The sequence below is a fragment of the Ahaetulla prasina genome, chromosome 6, assembly GCF_028640845.1.
Source record: "Ahaetulla prasina isolate Xishuangbanna chromosome 6, ASM2864084v1, whole genome shotgun sequence".
Classification (NCBI taxonomy): domain Eukaryota; kingdom Metazoa; phylum Chordata; class Lepidosauria; order Squamata; family Colubridae; genus Ahaetulla; species Ahaetulla prasina.
The window spans coordinates 66,267,121-66,285,610 of NC_080544.1; the positions used below are offsets into that span (position 1 = coordinate 66,267,121).

At 37.7% G+C, this 18,490-nt stretch overlaps 1 protein-coding gene across 2 annotated transcripts in view; it reads right to left on the reverse strand.

The window, feature by feature from the left end:
• Positions 1-18,490, reverse strand: part of IGF2BP2 (insulin like growth factor 2 mRNA binding protein 2) — an 89,658-nt gene that overhangs the window by 21,981 nt on the left and 49,187 nt on the right. For both annotated transcript variants that reach the window (XM_058187217.1, XM_058187216.1), the window contains exons 3-5: positions 9,623-9,671; positions 4,865-4,916; positions 2,465-2,528 (exon numbers count right to left, since the gene is read on the reverse strand). In XM_058187217.1, coding sequence (XP_058043200.1) covers positions 2,465-2,528; positions 4,865-4,916; positions 9,623-9,671 — 165 coding nt within the window. The remainder of the gene's footprint in view (positions 1-2,464; positions 2,529-4,864; positions 4,917-9,622; positions 9,672-18,490) is intronic.

Consider the following 18,490-nt stretch of genomic DNA (forward strand, 5'->3'; position numbering starts at 1 on the left):
GAAGAAGAATAGATAATTTGGTGTTGATTTCAATTTCTGACTCATTGGCTCTGAACCCAAGACCCGATTGTCAAATTACTGGAAATCTCAGCCTAAAATTGCTAAAGGTAAATGCCAAGTCAATCTGTAAAAAGAGCTTGTTTATCAGCTTAATAGTTGATGAATGGATGGACTTGTATTATTGAAACCTTGTTGGACTAGGTCAACTACTATTTATCACCCTGAGATCTGCCTTTCTGGGCTTGAGTTCCTACAGTAGCCTTGATAGCAAAGCTGGTATGTGTGTGTGATTTATAAAGATATCACACATGCAACAAGTTATTCTGTTTTTGCAGTGGTAGGATATTGTATTTCTGTGTTACAATAGACTGTAGGGACAAGATGAAGAACCTATATGTGCTGTATCTAATATCAGGGCTGATGTTGGAATCCCCCAAATTTCTTTTTTAGGGGACTCTAATTTTCATGCTCTTGGATTTCAGTCTGGTAAGTTCAGGATCTCACAGCCTTCATGGCAAGCATGGGGTCATCCCAGTAATCTCTGATTTAACATGCTGAACTTCATCTTTGCCTCTAAACAACTATGGGATGATCTGGATAAGCAGGGCTAGCCCTCTTCCATGATGAAATTAACTCTGTCCATATGATACTGACTGTTACCTGGGACTTCTGCAAGGCTAACAGATCAATTAGAACGGTCCACCCCAAGTGCTTCATAACTGGATGGATTCCAGTTATGGAATTTTCCACCTATCTGCTAAATAATTCCACTGATTGTTGGTACGCTGTTGATAGCAAGAGGTGACCCTCAGTTTGATTTCTGGTGATTTCTGGTGAGAAACCTTTCTCTGGTTGTCAATCTGTTTCACCTCGGTTTACTAAGATAAACTGGCAAAGCGAACAAAAAACGGTTAAAATGTTGAATGACTGAGTCTGGGTATGAGATACATTTGGGCCTATTCCCAAGGCATACAGAATACTTGCCTGGCTACTATGATCATTTCACACTGCAAACGTTTCTTCAGATTCTTGACTAATTGCGCACAGGGTCTCTAGAGTGGTGTCTCAGGGGACATTTTGCATACCAGCTGGGATTCTTTTTGGTTTTTGATGAATCTATACCTTATGCAACTTGCACATTAATTCTATGCTGTTCCTAGTTTCTTCTGAATACAGGTGGCAGCATGAAAGGCAGAAGCTGACATCAGTCACTGCTTATTATTGTTTTATCACGTTATTACATAGTTTTGTGATATTATTTCAATATCATTTAATTAATTATTGATAATCTCATCATAGATCTTTTAATTATTGATTTATAATTCTAAACCACTGGAATCTCATGGCAGATAAAATGGTATGTTAAATAAATGGCTTGCTCCCATGGTTTCAATGGAATTTGCGCCATAATTCTGAGTAAAGTTAATTGGAAAATAAGCTGTAGCAGATGAAATGAAGTCACGTTCAGTTGAATGAGAGAAGCTGAATGTTTATTAGATAAATCAGAACTATGATTAAACGCTTCAGACAAACTGGATAGACTCCAAGAATGACAATGAAGATGATCAAGGGTTAGTCATCAAAGTCCTATAAACAGAGATTGAAGACTGGGAAAGCTTAGCTTTGAGAAAGGAGAGTTAAGAGATATGATGGCATTCTTTATATAGCTGGAAGGATGTCACTCAGAAAAAGACCAAGACATGCTCTCTATTATTCTAAATGCAGAAAAAAAAATAAGCTTCAAGAAAGTAGATTCCAACTGAGTTTTAAGAAAAAATCCTATGAAAGAGCAGTTTAACAGTGGAATCAATTGCTTAGAAAGATTGCAGACTCCATTTTACAGGGTATGTTGAATAGACAAAAATCTGTCAAGTGTACTTCAGTTGGGATTCCTGTACCGAGCAGACTTAGACATGGTGACCCAAATTTCTGGTTCTATGATTCCATAAGTAGGACACAAACCAAGGTTGCTCATTATTCTTCTGTGGATACACATGTCAATCCTTTCCTTGACACAGAATTACTTTTTTCAAGTAGTGTTTTAAGAAGTATTTAACATCTCATACACTCCAATCTTATAATATTTATTCTGCACTGCTCTCAAAATCAAAGATCATTAGTATCAGCTCTGACTCAGCAGAAAATTGAGACAGCAACAGATTGAAATTTATGGCACAACCGCAACAGGGGCAGTGGTGGGATTCAGCCAGTTCACACCACTTCGGGAGAACCGGTTGTTAACTTTCCGAGCAGTTTGGCAAACTGGTTGTTAGAAGAAATCATTAGGGCAGAGAACCAGTCATTAAATTACTTGAATCCCACCACTGAAGAGGGGTATTCTGTGTCACTTTTTAAACTTATAAATTCAGAAAGAAAATTTAAGAGAACCTGCCAAGAGAATAAACTAAAACGGCAAAGACTGGGAGAAGTGGAAACTGCAACTGAAACCGTCATAGCCACTTACACTTTTGCTTCTTCTTTTGTTGCATATGTAACGTTGACAACTGCTGTCTCTGATTCTGTGTTAACTAAGAAACAAAAACAAAAGAAATATACTTGTGTGGTAACCAACTGGGAAAATTTTAGAAAGGTGTATTTTATTAAATAATGTAAGGACAAACATTTTTGTAGAGCCTTGTACAAAGACAAAGTTAATAGCAGCTGAACAAAATACAGATTGTGCAGATTTTCAATCCAAGAAAACAGGAATAGGGCAAATATTAGTGTGGCCAACTTTTTACAGCAAACTAGTGAAGTCTGCACATCTCAAATTAGTAGGCAGATATTTTTTTTATTTCTTTTTATTTTTTTTGCTGACTTTGAATCAATTCTTGGCAGCTGATTGGACAAGTCCGAAGCCGTTCTTGGCAAGATTTCAGAAATGATTTGCCACTGCCTCCTTCCTGGTGCTGAAAGTGTGTTTGACTGGCCCAAGGTCACGTAGTTGGCTTCATGCCTAAAATGGGACTAGAACTCAAGGTTTTCTGTTTTCTAGTCCAGTGCTTAAACCGCTACCCCAATACGGCTCACAATAGGCTACTTAGAAGATATCTATCCTTCTGATTGTATATTTTTGCCATTTTAGAGATGTGATTCCAGGTTAAGATTGCTTTAAAGTATATTAGAGAAAATGGCACAGAATAATATTTTATATAGGGAAAACTGAGCATAAAAAATAGAATTTTCATATTTGGATCTTTTTAAAAAGCTGAAAATAAATTCTGAAACTGGATGAAATTTTTTGCTAAACTGTGTGAACTTGACAAAATTAGAACACATTATCATTTTATGATCATTTATTTAGTTCATATGATATGGGAAGTAGAATTCAAATTGGAGTGAGGTTTGGTATCTAACCATTGCACATTTTCATAAAATGGCATGCCACAATCTGTATCTAAGATGAAGTGAATCCATCTGCACATAGTCTGAGAGCCACCTAGTTTCCATTATTGACATGACTTAAATAATTCTATGAACTAGTACCTTCATTACAGTCATCTTCTAGTTTAAAGAGCTACTTTTAATTAGAAACAGCTTTGAGTTTCTTGCTACAGTACATAAACTGATAAAATATGCAGGCTCAAAATACGAAGTATTAGCACTCATTTCTGTAACAAGATACTGTGTTCACTGACCTAGCATTTCCTGAATAGCAAGAAAGACGTAATCTATAATAAGACATTTAGTCTGACAACATTCTAAATGTTACAAAATCATGGCAAGTAACAATCATGCTGAAAATCTCCATTCACACCAATTAAACCTCAGGAAAACTTTTATATTTCAAAGAAAAAAATTGAGTCTCAGAACTGATGATGATATCCGTTCTCAACAGAAGCAAATCACTATGAATAAATACATACATACACATACAAATGCAGGACAATTAGATCCAATGGCAATGAACAAGCAAATCATCTGTTCAAGCTCCTTTTTGTTATAGTTACTGTAACCCATATTGAATCATCTAAAGAGAATTAACAGGCTGGAAATTCCCTTCTAAACAGTGCATATATGCTCACCTGAAATTATTAATTGATTTAGAATGACAGAGAAATGTCAGAAATGTGGAAATAACTTGGCTACCTCATAATGCACCTATCAGTCATGATAACATCAATAAGAAAATTCCCATTTGAGCGTTTTTTTAAATGTTTTTTATAAAAGGAATGCAAGAATTCTTTAAGGTGACCTAAAATTGCTTCGTTCATAGTTTTATTGCTGGCTAACTAGATTTCTGACTCTTGGAAAGACAAAGCAACATATTTCAGAATAATATCAAATTTCCTGATTCTTTTGAGATACATGTAGAAAACTTGGAGACAACTACTGCGAATCCTCTGCCAATGAAACATTTTCAAGTGCCCACACAGTAGCACCTCTATCTTCATACATTATGCTATTCAGATCTTCTCGTGATATATCACAGCTGGAGTCCCAGAAGATTTAATTACTTAAATTAAGTCATTTTTGGAGTTCATATATTGAACTTTGGTAACAAAATGAACTAAACTATGATTAAGAAATAAGTTTGCCTTACTGCATTTACAGCAAGTAAGCCTTTGATCTGATTAAAGAGATATGAACCATCCAGGAAGTAGCCCTAGATCTTCTTCCTTTCAATGGTTATGCTGAGGTGAATAAATAGTCCTAGAAATTCAAGAAAACCTGTTTGTTAATGTTTAAGCATTTATATTTCACTAAAAATCTCCTTAAACATCACAAGGTCAACAGTAAACTTATTATCTTTAAGTACTATAAAGCAGATATTCAATACAGACATTGGTCTCTAAAGAATGTTTAATGTTAATAAAGCATTTTAAACTATATAAAAACAAAAAGCGGTAAGAAATGTCTTTACCTTGTTCTACATTCTCTACTGTCCCATGTTGAGCTAAAAGACCATCTAGCACCTGAAATAGAAATCAGACATAAAATATAAGTAACAAAATCCTGAAAACTTATCATTCAAATTAAGTTAATAAAGCACAAATCAGCTCTCTCTTCAACTCACTCCAATTGAATTTTATTAGCAGTCAGAATGGAAAGTTATACCTGTTTGATTAAGATGATTGAAATCAACTTTTGATTTAGCCTATTTTTAATGAAGGATAAGGAATAAGAGGAATGTGATAAAAACATTTTGAAATAATTTTTAGGGTATAATTTTCCGGACTTATTTTCTGTTCCTCTTTGTTTTCCCATTAGTTTCATATAGTGAAAAAAAAAGATCTTCATAAAATAGAATAGAATAGAATAGAATAGAATTTTTTTAGTGGCCAAGTGTGATTGGACACACAAGGAATTTGTCTTGGTGCATATGCTCTCAGTGTACGTAAAAGAAAAGATACGTTTATCAAGGTACAACATTTACAACACAAATGATGGTCAATATATCAATATAAATCATAAGGATTGCCAGAAACAAAGTTACAGTCATACAGTCATAAGTGGAAAGAGATTGGTGATGGGAACGATGAGAAGGTTAATAGTAGTGCAGATTTAGTAAATAGTTTGACAGTGTTGAGGGAATTATTTGTTTAGCAGAGTGATGGCCTTCGGGAAAAAACTGCTCTTGTGTCTAGTTGTTCTGGTGTGCAGTGCTCTATAGCATTGTTTTGAGGGTAGGAGTTGAAACAGTTTATATCTTGGATGTGAGGGATCTGTAAATATTTTCACGGCCCTCTTCTTGATTCGTGCAGTATACAGATCCTCAATGGAAGGCAGGTTGGTAGCAATTATTTTTTCTGCAGTTCTAATTATCCTCTGAAGTCTGTGTCTTTCTTGTTGGGTTGCAGAATCGAACCTATTATATTCTGTGGGTTCCGTAATAATTGAGGCTCCACAGATGTTCACACATAACGTTTATTTTAACTCACAGAGACCAGCAACAACCAGCAGACCAGGCCTGCTTTGACAGCCCTCTTTATATTCAGCTCCAAAAGCGGGAGCCAATCAGAACAGAACAAGAAACCATCTCCACCACTAGGGGCCGCCACTGCCGGTGCAGGACATAACACTTCTTTCCCCCTAGCTTGCACAATCGTAATCCTGGAGATACGCTGGGCGCCGCTTGATTCGGCTGGACCTTCGTGGCTCCGTTGTAGCCATGGTCACTGGCTGACCCAACTCCTCAGCCTCTTCTGTGGGGGACGTCTCCGGCCCAGGGACCCCTAGCCCCTCCACCGGCAGAGCAGACAAGGCTTCCTCTCGGTTATCAGGTACAGGGGCTGGGCGTCTTATTCCCTTGTAGCTTAGCTCCTCTGCCCGGGATGATTGGGTTGGGCTACCTCCTGGCTCTTCCTGAGTGCCCCACTCTGGCAGCTGCCCATCCCCAACCTGACGCCGGGCCCTGAGCTGGTCACAATGTCTGCGCCACACTCTACCCTCATCTAACTCGACCCTGTATGAGCACGGGCCGGTGATTCCCACGATCTTTCCTGGGAACCATAGGGGGTGGCCGCTGTAATTCCGGGCATACACCGCCTCCCCCAAATCAAATCTCCTGTTTGCCCCCATGGAGTCCAATGGCTGACTAGGTGAGTATTGGGGGTGCAATCTATCAAGTGTGGTCCTCAAACGCCTGCCCATGAGTAACTCTGCTGGGCTCTTATTCGTAAGTGGGCACGGTGTGTGCCACTGCCGGTGCAGGACATAACAGAACCAGAGAGTTATAGAGGTGCAAATGACAGACTCAATAATTTCGCTGTAGAACCAGCAGCTTCTTGGGCAGTTTGAGCTTACTGAGTTGGCGCAGAAAGAACATTCTTTGTTGTCCTTTCTTGATGATGTTTTTGATGTTAGCTGTCCATTTTAGATCTTGTGATATGATAGAACCTAGAAATTTAAAGGTTTCTACTGTTGATACTGTGTTGTCTAGTATTGTGAGAGGTGGAAGTATGGAGGGGTTTCTCCTAAAGTCTACCACCATTTCTACGGTTTTGAGTGTGTTCAGTTCCAGATTGTTTTGGTTGCACCACAAGGCTAGTCGTTACTGGCTCTAAGACAGGGGAGTCAAACTCACATCATCACAGTGGCATCACTTAATGTATCGGGACTTTCCTCCCCTTCACTAAACCAGGTGTGAGCATGGCCAGTATGTGGTTCGCGGGCCAGGAGTTTGACAGCTCTGCTCTAAGGGTTTTATAAATAGCTAGATCAATTCCCAACCTACATTGATATTTTATGAGAATACAGCTGATAGACCAGGTACAAAAAGACTTGGGGTGGGTCAATATGTGACTGCCCTATAATGAGCAGAACCAATGATTTGACCTTTCTTTGCTGGAGAGGGGAAGGAATTGAAGTTTATTAAAGACACCTAATTTCACTCCATAAAATCTATGAATCTTCTTCAAAAATAGGTCTTGCACACACCTCACTTTAGTATATCAGTCTTTCTCCTCCACACTGTCTAGTGCAGCCTTTATAATGCATCCTTAATCTAGGATAACAAACCAATTAAATTTCTAGTCTTCCATAGAATATAAGAATCAAAGCTACACCTTCTCTTAGCTTAAGACATATAGATATTTGTCTATATGTTTGAATATATGAATTGTCTGAATTATTTTTTCCCAAACTGGCTCTCCAGATGCATTAGAGTTGATTTACTGTAAACTGAGTTTTTGTGGGAATCACATTGCAATTTATTAGAAGGGCATCAAGTTGAGAGAAGCTATTCTATATTACAAAAAATAGTGACAGAAAATCTGCCAGGCAGTGTCAAGATATTGTTCAATTAAGACCCAGTGTGGTTTTCTACAACCACACTGAACAATGAATGCTTTGGAAGAAAGGTACAGAAATTTAGAGCAAACAAAGCAACCACCAAAGCAGCTCACATTTTCAGGTAACTGGGCTATTCCAATGATTTAGCAAAGAAGCACACAACTTTCTACTTTAAGTCAGCTACACAAGTTATGCTGAAATTACTTCCAATCTCACAAAGTCCAATATGACATCTTTTTAAGTTAGTGGCAACATAGTTTACAACTGGGGATCCTGATGCATAAAATCAAACTTATTCATGGCCTAGGGGATATTAAGCAGGAATAGATAGTAATAAATATTAGAGACAATGTGGCTCAATAAAGATACATCTATAATCACGTTGGCAAGACACCATTACAGATGCTTTGTTCTTTCCCAACTGCCCGACACAAATTGCCAGGCAATCCCCTTTCCCAGAATTAAACATTTAAGCTGTCCCCTTCAACCAATATCTGAAAGCAAAAATTCAATCACCTGATTTTTATTGCCAACGAGTCATTTTACTAGCACAATAGCCTCTATATAAAAGCAGCACAACAGTCCTGCTAATGAGTAACATCATCATATTTGTGATAATGATGACTAAGAAAAACAAACACTCACATGTAGTCATCCCTGCAGTCTTGCAACTGAGACAATTGATACAAAAGTTCCCTCACCAAATGTTCCTATATCAACCTGTGTTCTGAAGGTATCTTTTTATAATTTTAGGCCTCCAAAACTATGGAAATTAATCATACTGGCTCATTCTTTGGCTTAATTAAATCTTTCCAATATACAATACTAAGGAAACAATAAGACACAAATTACACTCACAATCTCTCTACAGATCCATTTCCCAAAAACTGATGCTTTCCAGATACATTAAGACTTCATTCTCAAGTTATGGCTGGCCAAACATGACCCACTGCCTTCATTACCCCAGCCAACTTAAGAAAGCAGACCAAGACAATCAACCTGGTTAATCTATAAACTGCTGTGTTGCATAACTGCACTTATTGACAGATTTTTAAAAGCCTGAAATTTAGTGACAGGATTCCTGCAGCAAGTGGCCTTCTCTCCAGTTAAATAATTGTTCCATCTAAGTTTAGTGTTGCACTTCCTCAAATTTTAGAAAAACCTAGAGATGACGCAAATATAATTTGGGATCTTTTACATGCAAGGCATGTGCTCTAACATTGAACTATAACTCCTCTACTTGATGCCTCAATGGAAACTGATGGATTTAAGACCTCATTGTGGCTGAGGTACATTTGGAAATAGCATTCATCACATATAAATGCCAATTGTAAGTCACACTCTGTTAGCCTACTATATGAAACATAACTAAAACAGAACAGGAACAAGGGTTCAAATGTACTAAATCACAGAACCCCAACCCTTACTGATTGAATTAACTCACTCATATAAAAAGTAATAGAGGCAGCAAAAGTTGTAGAGATAATATGACACCTCATAACACCTATTCTGATATGCATATTAGAACAGTATCATTTAATGTTTACTTACTGGACATAAAATAGAGGCATACACGGTGTTTCAAATTTTAAATGGGCTACTTTGACTTTACAGAAATGTCCTAAAGCTGTTCTGATCTTACCAGAGGTTCCTGAAATCAGAATACTGCTACGTTGACCACAATGGACCATTTTAGCTTAAAGGTTTCAAACTTGTAATTTTTTGCATATACTACTGGCATTGAGTCAATACAAATTACAATAAGTACTTCATCCTCTGTACATCTACTATAATATTCTGCATAATGTTATGGAGAAATAGTAAAAATAATTCTTATACATAATTTGGGGAAAATAGACAGCAGAAAATAATTAATCTTATCTCTTACCTCCCACTGTAAATGTGGAGGAATATTCCGGATTTGAATCTTCCTGCTTCTGTGAAGAAAGAGTCCACAAAGCAAGGTCAGAACAGGGTTTATCTAGCAACTCTAGCAACTCTAATTGAATGCAATGAACCAAACTAACATAACATGGAAATGCCTCATGCATTTGGTTCCTGAAAGTACCTCTAACCTCTAGTTGTTTTTTAATCACAACAGACAAAAAACAGAAGCAGTTCAGAATATAATTCTACACCATTCTCCTGCTTCCTGATTAAGAAATATATGCCACGTTCAATATATTTTGGAATTATAAGCAATCCATTCTTAGCAAGTAACATATAGTAAATCAACATAAAATACATAATCCAAGATATCAACATCAAAGCATTTTATTGACATTTTAAAAAATGAGTTTTTTTAATGAGTTTCAGATGTGCAGTCTAAAATGTAGGAGGCATTCATGTATGACAGTACAGTATTAACATCTTGAACATACATATGGCATTGTACAATGCTGGTCTTAGGCTGTACTAAAGTTTCAAATTTCATACATATCTACACATAATAAAAGTCCTATTCAGTTCACTAAAAATTGTTTCCAGATAAATGTATGCTAGATTCAGCTTTAATGATCCTGTCCCAAGTTGGATGAAAAAAAAAACAGGAATAAAAATCATTTTCCTAAATTAGCAGCTGAATGTTATTTTCATACACAAAAAATCCCAGGGTAGGTTATAATCTTTATTTGCCAAAAAAAAAAAAAAAGTGGGGGGGAGAGCAGAATACTTTAGAATATAACAGATATCAACTGTGAGGAACTTTAAATTACAGAGGATTTAGAACCTGAATTGTTAATTTTGGATTGCATTTAGAAACCATAAGATGAACTAACAATAAAGCTAAAACAAATCTCAGTTATCAGCAAGTTTCTAAACAGCATTCATCTACTTCACCTTTTCCCCCCAAGAAAGTGTAGTTATCTGATTCTTGCATTTCAGGCCACATGATTGCTATTCCCTGGCATTCTCTGGTTATTAAATTTTAAAAAGAAATATGTTGGGTTTTTTCTTCTAGATTCTATAAATATAATTGTGAATAATTTTAATTGAATTAATTTTGTTTTCTATTTCATATGTTTATTGTAAGATGTCTTGAGTATTGGATAAACATCCCAGAAATACGGGGCACAAATGCATTGATAAATAAATATTGTGCAAATGGGAATTGTGGCATTGCGCATTCATAATTGTGAACCGCTCCCCTCAGTGGCGACGGATATATAGCAGACAGAGGAGAACAATGGCACATTGTCCAGGGTGAGGCTTGTCCTCCTCTGGTTTTTCTGTGCAATGCTATCTTTTGCTCTGGAGCAATGGTGGAAGGAGGCTCTGGCCCTATATTAATGTACCGTAAGCTAACTCTCTGACTTAATATTTTCAAAAATTCTTGAACATGCAGCAAAAACCTATATTGTTTAAATGCAGAAACATTAAACCTTAGGAGGATTTCATGTACGATAAATTTCCTGCAGAAGGATAAAAAATTATATTTGCCTATGAATTCTTTTATATGACAATATAGCATAAATTCAGATTCAGAAACGACATTTCTTAGTACATCCCAAAAAGCAAATACATAGTAATGTCTAATTGGATAGATACACGAATGGAGGCAGTTAAGTTTACAGCCACAGCTTCCTCCAAAATTCAATGTATCATGGTTTATTTGCAATTTAAAGCCTGTCTGTCTGTCTGTCTGTCTGTCTATCATCTATCTAATTGATTTATATACAGCCCATCTCGCTGCTTGGTGTGCCTCTTTTGTTGGCGGTACATCTGGTCAGATTAATATGAAAGAGTTGACATGAAAAATGTGTGTATGTGTGTGTGCGCATGTGTGTGCGTGTGTATGCATGCATATTCATTCATATATGTCATATTAATCCCTTTTGGGGAAAACTATATTATGCAAAGCTAGAAAAAAGGACAGAAGTAATGGGCACCAGAAATGAAGGGTAGGCAACAAGATATTTGTTTTTAAGGAAATGCAAACCTAATTTTAAAAAGACATCTTTTTTTAACATCTATCAATTTTGTATCTTTCTACAGCACTGCTCTGACTACACATGCAGCTTCATACAACTTTCTTTTGTTTGTTCCTGAGAATGTCATCAACTTAATTCAAACAGAGTTTGCTTGATTTTTCGCTTTTCTCTTGATCCATTCATTCTTCCTTCATATATTTATTTTGTGTTTGGTCCTTCTTTTTATCTGACCAAGCTACTTCAATGTATTTCTTTCACACTCGGTCACTTGCTTTTGTATTAAGTCCATATTCCTTCAGCTCCCTTGTTTTTCTGACAGTGCCTTTCCTTGTCTGATCATACATGTATTTATTAAAGTAGCCAATTCATTAAAGTAGCCACTGCATTATTTAGTTTTATGTTTACATTATACTAACTCTCACTCCCACATGACTAGGTGAGCAGAAGCAGGCTTATCAGGGGTGAAATGCTCCCAGTTTGGTCCAGTTTGTTCAAACCAGTAGTGAAAAAGGCTATTGGTTCGCTGAACCGGTAGTAAAAAATGTAAAAAAAAAAAAAAGTTCCAACAATCAGGTGAGCTATACTATCATCGGAACTTTTTAAAAAACTTTTTTAGCATTTTTTACTACCGGTTTTCCGGAACCGGTAGTTAAAAATGCTTTAAAAAGGAAAAAAAATTCTGAAGATTGCGTGTCACTCAGCTGATCGTCGGAACTTTTTTTTTTTTTTTTACTTTTTAGGCATTCTCTGGAACCGGTAGTAAAAATGCTTTTAAACAGTTAAAAAAAAAGGCACTGACGATCACAGCAGTGCTGCGCGATCGTCAAAGCCGTTTTTACAACCTATTTGCCCGAATAGGTTATTAAAAAAATGCTTTTAAAAGTAAAAAAAAAGCCTCTGAAGATCGCACACCACAGCTGATCAGCCCCCCCACATGCTGTTCTACTTACCCCATGGCTCCTTTTGGTGTGCATTGCGCATGCACCTTGCATTTGGTACATGGTGCGCACTGCGCATGCGTGTGCAGCATGGGTTTGGCATGCAGCACACATGCACAGCCAGCAAAACGGTAGTAAACCGATTCAGATTTCACCTCTGATGCTTATACATAGCTATTTCTGCTTTTTTTCTCACAAAAAGATGTACATTATCTTACTAACAATATTTGCATTTCTTACAATGTCTCCATTTTTCTCTTTTGGGAAACTTTCTACCAAGGTACATATATACATTCATCTTCTTATTCTAATTTTTCACCATATACGTGTTCCATATATGGAACATTCCAACATTCCATTTTCCCTGTCAAACTATGGTACTTTGTTCTTTGAAACAGATCTATGTTCCTCATTGCCTCATACAACCCATTTAACATTAACTTCAAGCAATTAGGATTGTCGGCCAATAGCACAGTATTATCTGCATACAAAAATACACATACACTGACACCAATGACTAATATACCTAATTATAATCTAATCATGATAAGCATTCTTTGTACATTAAAAAATAATCATTCAAAACATTCTATAATTCAAGCCTATTTATTACATACGGTACTATCTTTAATGAATAAAGATGCAATAAACCTTTCCCCCCCCTCACTTTCTTACATTTCTCATTTTCATACATACATGACCTTCTGAAAACCAAAAGCTGACAGGGCAAGTTACATATATAAATGGAGAAAAAAACGCACTCCCTTCTAACATTAAAGATGTTATCTAGTTGGGTAATGAAATGTTGTTGCAGACACAACAACCAAGCTCAGAGACAAATTTGGACACCACATACTTTACATAACTGTGCTTCAAAACTCGCAGACATTGTCACCTCATGTACCTTTTCAATCAGATTTTGCCAAGCACTTCAGAAATGCTTAACCTTATTGCATTCACCTCTTATTTTCCCTTTGTATAGGAGAAAAATAAGGCATTTTCCAACTGTCAGACCATAATTGAGGGTAAGTAGATCCAATGAAATCTCATTTTAGAATGATCATATTTTGGGGTTCAGTTCCATTTAGCACATATGGAATGTTACCTGTACTCAAGTGCTATTTACTACTATTAAGTTTCCGAATTTTTATACTTATACTCTTAACTTTATTTCATGTGTAGGCTTCAATGAACCATATTTCACTCACTGATCCACTTCTGCAAGCCAGCTAACTGGTGATAGGGGTCTAGCCAGGGGACTGGTGGTGAACAAAGGGAAATTACAGTGGACCGCCTTGGGGGGTGTCACAGTTTGACAATTATTGCCTTATCATCGCTTTCGAGTCATTCAGTGGATTAATTTATTCTTTAACATTGTTCATACAAAACATGCACAGTATTTTCACTTCAGGTATTTGTTTCATTTTCCCTCTTATGTCAAGATCCATTCTTCACACTATCAAAAAAATTACTTGCCTAACCAAGGCTCTTATCACCTTTGCATTCTTCACCAATCCTCTTAATCTTTCACCATAAACAATCAAATCGATCATGCCTTTTAAGTTTTTGCCATGTGTACGGAATAATAAACATACTTAAACCACTTAGTGAAACAGTATCTTTTTCTAAGCAGAAGCCAGTCAGACTGCTGATTCATTCTTAGATCTCTGAATGGCTGACTCACTGTTTAAGTACATCTTTGTTTCATTCCCATCCATCCATTCATTCACCCATCTATGTTTTTTCCCAGAATACATTTATTCAGAATGTTGGGCAATTTTGCCAAAACTCATCCGGGAATCTTTCATTTTCATCATCCACTGAAGCATAATATGCCTTTATTATTATTCCATGATCTTTCATACACACTGACAATTTAGGTAACAATTCATTCTCTGATATGCATTTTAGCTCTTTAAGTTGTAATAAAACCTTCGCGGTCACTTTTATTTATGTATTCAAATGCATCCAAATGGGAAATGTCACATACCCTAATTTGTATATGATAAAGCAAAACACAGTTGGCCTTGGGTTACCAACAGACACACAAGCAGCAATGCATGATTTGTGTACAGTAGTTTAAGCTTCAAAGACTTTGTCATTCAAGAATCTCTCTCTAATAGGTACTTCCGATACTTTCATTTTCGTAAGAAGCTTCTTTGTGAAAGCTTCTATTAGTGTTTCTTGTTATGCATTTCAGCAAAGGGCTCTTTTGCACAAGCCAAGATAGAGGCAAAATGGAATGAGTATATGAGGGGAGCATTCTGAGAAAGCCACTGCCTCACTCATGCTGGCAAATAGAAGAATAGAAGAGATTTCTCCCTGCAAATCATGGCCAAATATAGCATAATAGAGGGAGCCTGAATCCCATATACTAAAGTGTATTTTCTCTCTAGTTCAGTGGTCACCAACCAGTGGTCTGCGAGAAAATTTTGGTGGTCCATAGAAAAATTATTTGTATTTTTATATTGCACTAAATACTATTTATCTTTTTAAAAAATTCATATTAGTGGTCCACAGGATTTAAAATTATGAATTTAATGGTCCCTGAGGTCCGAAAGGTTGGTGACCCCTGCTCTAGTTAGTACAGCAGCACCTGTGATACTCTGATTAATAACTATTTACTGCTCTTACGATTCTACTGGAAAATTAATATCTAGAGTCCACCCCAGGTCAATTAAAGTAGCAATATATATTCAAGGGAAATCAAACAATTCTCCTTCCTCAGCTTATATAAAGAATAAGATCAAAGCTTTAGTACAGACTATAAAGGTTCAATTTTCATTTTATAAGAAATAATCCAAATGGAAAATGAATTGGTAAAATGGGAATTTTAAACAATTATAACATTTTTATCTAGCTAAGAAGTTTAGATTTTTTGTTAATGGTGTTTTAATTGCCAAATTCCACAATCCACAGTGATTTCTTAAAAACAGAGTTTGAATTCTGACATGGATTTCTACAATGGTAATTATTTTTTTACTGTGTCTAAGAGATTTAAAGGCTATAAAAAACAGTAAAGGATCAGATTATATGTCCATCTGTCCAGCATGCAGCTCCAGGGCTCAATCAGAAGGCAATGGGAAGCCCACAAAACTGATCCCAGAAACTGATGTTCAGAAAACAACTGTCCCCAATATTTGAAGTAGCATATCTATCTATCTATCATAATTAGAAGCCATTAGTAGATTTATCCTTCATGAATTGTCTAATCTGGGCTTTAATCCAATTCACGTTGGGCAGTACTATCGCTTACAATAGTGAATTCCATGGTATAAATATGTGCTGGGTTGAATATTTAATTTGTCTGTAATGAATCTCTCAGCCTTCAGATTTATTTGTTGGCCGATAATTCTATACTTTTGAGAGAGTGAGAGTTTTCCCACTAACTTTCTTATGTAATAATTTTATACATTTCTATCATATTTCCTATACTTGGCCTTCTTCTAAGTTAAATCCAAGCACTGTATTTTTTTCTTTATAAGGGAGCACTTCTTGATCTTTTTACTTGACTTATTCTCCAGTTTTATCAGGTAGTAAGGCATGAAGGTGATGATGATTGATAACTCCCATGTTGTTTCCAATGCGTTTGAAAATTCTTGGTAAATGTTTAGTTAATTCCTTATATTTCCACTATAAATGAATTAAAAATCTATCAGGAATTCTTGCTCATATAGCCGCAAGAAAAATTAGACAGAAGCCTTAGTAGTAGCCATAAATACAGCCGTGTCGCCAAGTACCTGAATTGACTGAGAATTGTCAGAACTTCGGAACCAGGTTGTAACTCTGCTTTTCCAAGAAGGTCGTAAGTCAAAGACTATAGCAATATTCAAGTCTTGTGAAATTAGCTAGAGCTTAATAAAACATGCATAATCTCTATAAGAAGTTGCTGGCCTTTTCTAAAGCTGAATGTGTACATTTATTAAGTTAAGCTGAGAAACAGATGTTTCTTTCTTTGTCTGACAAGCTTGTTCCAGAACCAGTTCTCCCTGACAATTTTCTAGAGTAGTTATCTTGGTCAACTGTAACTATGCAAAACTTAATTGATTTATTATCAAGTAAATTTTCACAGAATAGAAATTATTTTGATTAGCAGATATATGTGAACAATCACCACTCTAATTGGCTGTATTGTGCTGTTCATTAAATATTTTTCAGTAGAATAGTTGTGTTACTTTTCACGGTTAAGAAGAATCAGATTTATAGAATTACCTGTGGGTATATGTCTAGTTTGGACATACAAACATATCAACACATATATGCATAGTTATACACAAGCCTGAATGCTTACAAGTTTATTTATTTATTTATTTATTAATCGAACTTATATACTGCACCATCTCCCGTAGGACTCAGGGCGGTTCACAGGCATATTAAAACAGTACAATAAATAAACATTAAAACCCAATTAAAACTAGATAATATCATGGCCTGATCACTAAAAAATAAAAAACCTATAAAAACCCCATTAAGATATGCTAAAACCTTTTATCTTAGGCTAGTCCTGCACGCTGAAACAATAGCGTCTTCAGTTCCCGTCTGAAGGTCCGGAGGTCGGGTAGTTGTCGTAATCCTGGAGGGAGCTCGTTCCACAGGGCTGGTGCCGCCACAGAAGGCCCTCCCCTGGGGCCGCCAACCTACATTGTTTGGTCGGCGGCACCCTGAGGAGGCCCACTCTGTGGGGCGCACAGGTCGTTGGGAGGCAATCGGCGGCAGAAGGCGGTCTCGAAGGTATCGGTCCTAAGCCATGGGCGCTTTAAAGGTGGTCACAAAACCTTGGTGCACCGAAGACTACGGTAGCCAGTGCAGGCGCGCAGGATAGGTGTTATATAGAACAGCGGTGCTCCCTCTATCACCAGCGGCCGCATTCTGGACTAACTGGAGCCTCGGGTGCTCTTCAAGGGAGCCCCATGTGAGAGCATTGCAATAGTCCAGGCGGGGAAGTGGCGGGCGTGGTGACTGTGCGCAGGCGTCACGGTCAAGGAAGGGGCGCAACTGGCGAATCAGATGGACCTGATAGAATGCTCCCCTGGCGACGGCTGTCAAATGGTTCTCTAAAGACAGCTGATCGTCCAGGAAGACGCCTAAGTTGCACTCCTCCTGGGGTCAGTACTTCCTCCCCACAGTCAGCGATGGTGTAAGCTGACTGTGCAGGAACGCCGGTACCCACAGCCACTCTGTCTTGGAAGGGTTGAGTTGGAGCCTGTTCCTCCCCATCCAGACCCGCGGCCTCAAGCCACCAGCCCATCACCTCGACAGCTTCGTTGGGGTGGTTCGGGGTGGAAATGTACAGCTGCGTATCAACAGCGTACAGATGATAATCCACCCCGAACCCATGGATAACCTCACCCAGCGGCTTCATGTAGATGTTGAACAGGAGGCGAGAGAACAGACCCTGAGGCACCCCACAAGTGAGGCGCCTCGGGGCGATCTCTGCCCCCTGCCAACACCGTCTGCGACAGTCAGAGAGATAGGAGGAGAACCACCGATAAGCGGTGCCTCCACCCCAATCCCTCAACCGTCGCAGCAGGATACCATGGTCGATGGTATCAAAAGCCGCTGAGAGATCTAAAGGACCAGGACAGAGGAACAACCCCTGTCCCGGGCTCTCAGAGGTCATCCTGCGACCAAAGCCGTCTCGGTGCTGTAACGGGCCTGAAACCGGACTGGAGCAGGTCCAGATAGACAGATTCCTCCAGGTGCTGAGGAAGCTGATATGCCACCACACTCTCAACAACCTTCGCTAAAAGCGAAGGTTGGAACTGGACGATAGTTCGCTAAAATAGCGGGTCAGGAGGGCTTCTTGAGGAGGGCCTCACCACCGCCTCTTTCAAAGCGGCAGGAAAACACCCTCCAACAAAGAAGCGTTGGTAACTTCCTGGAGCCAGC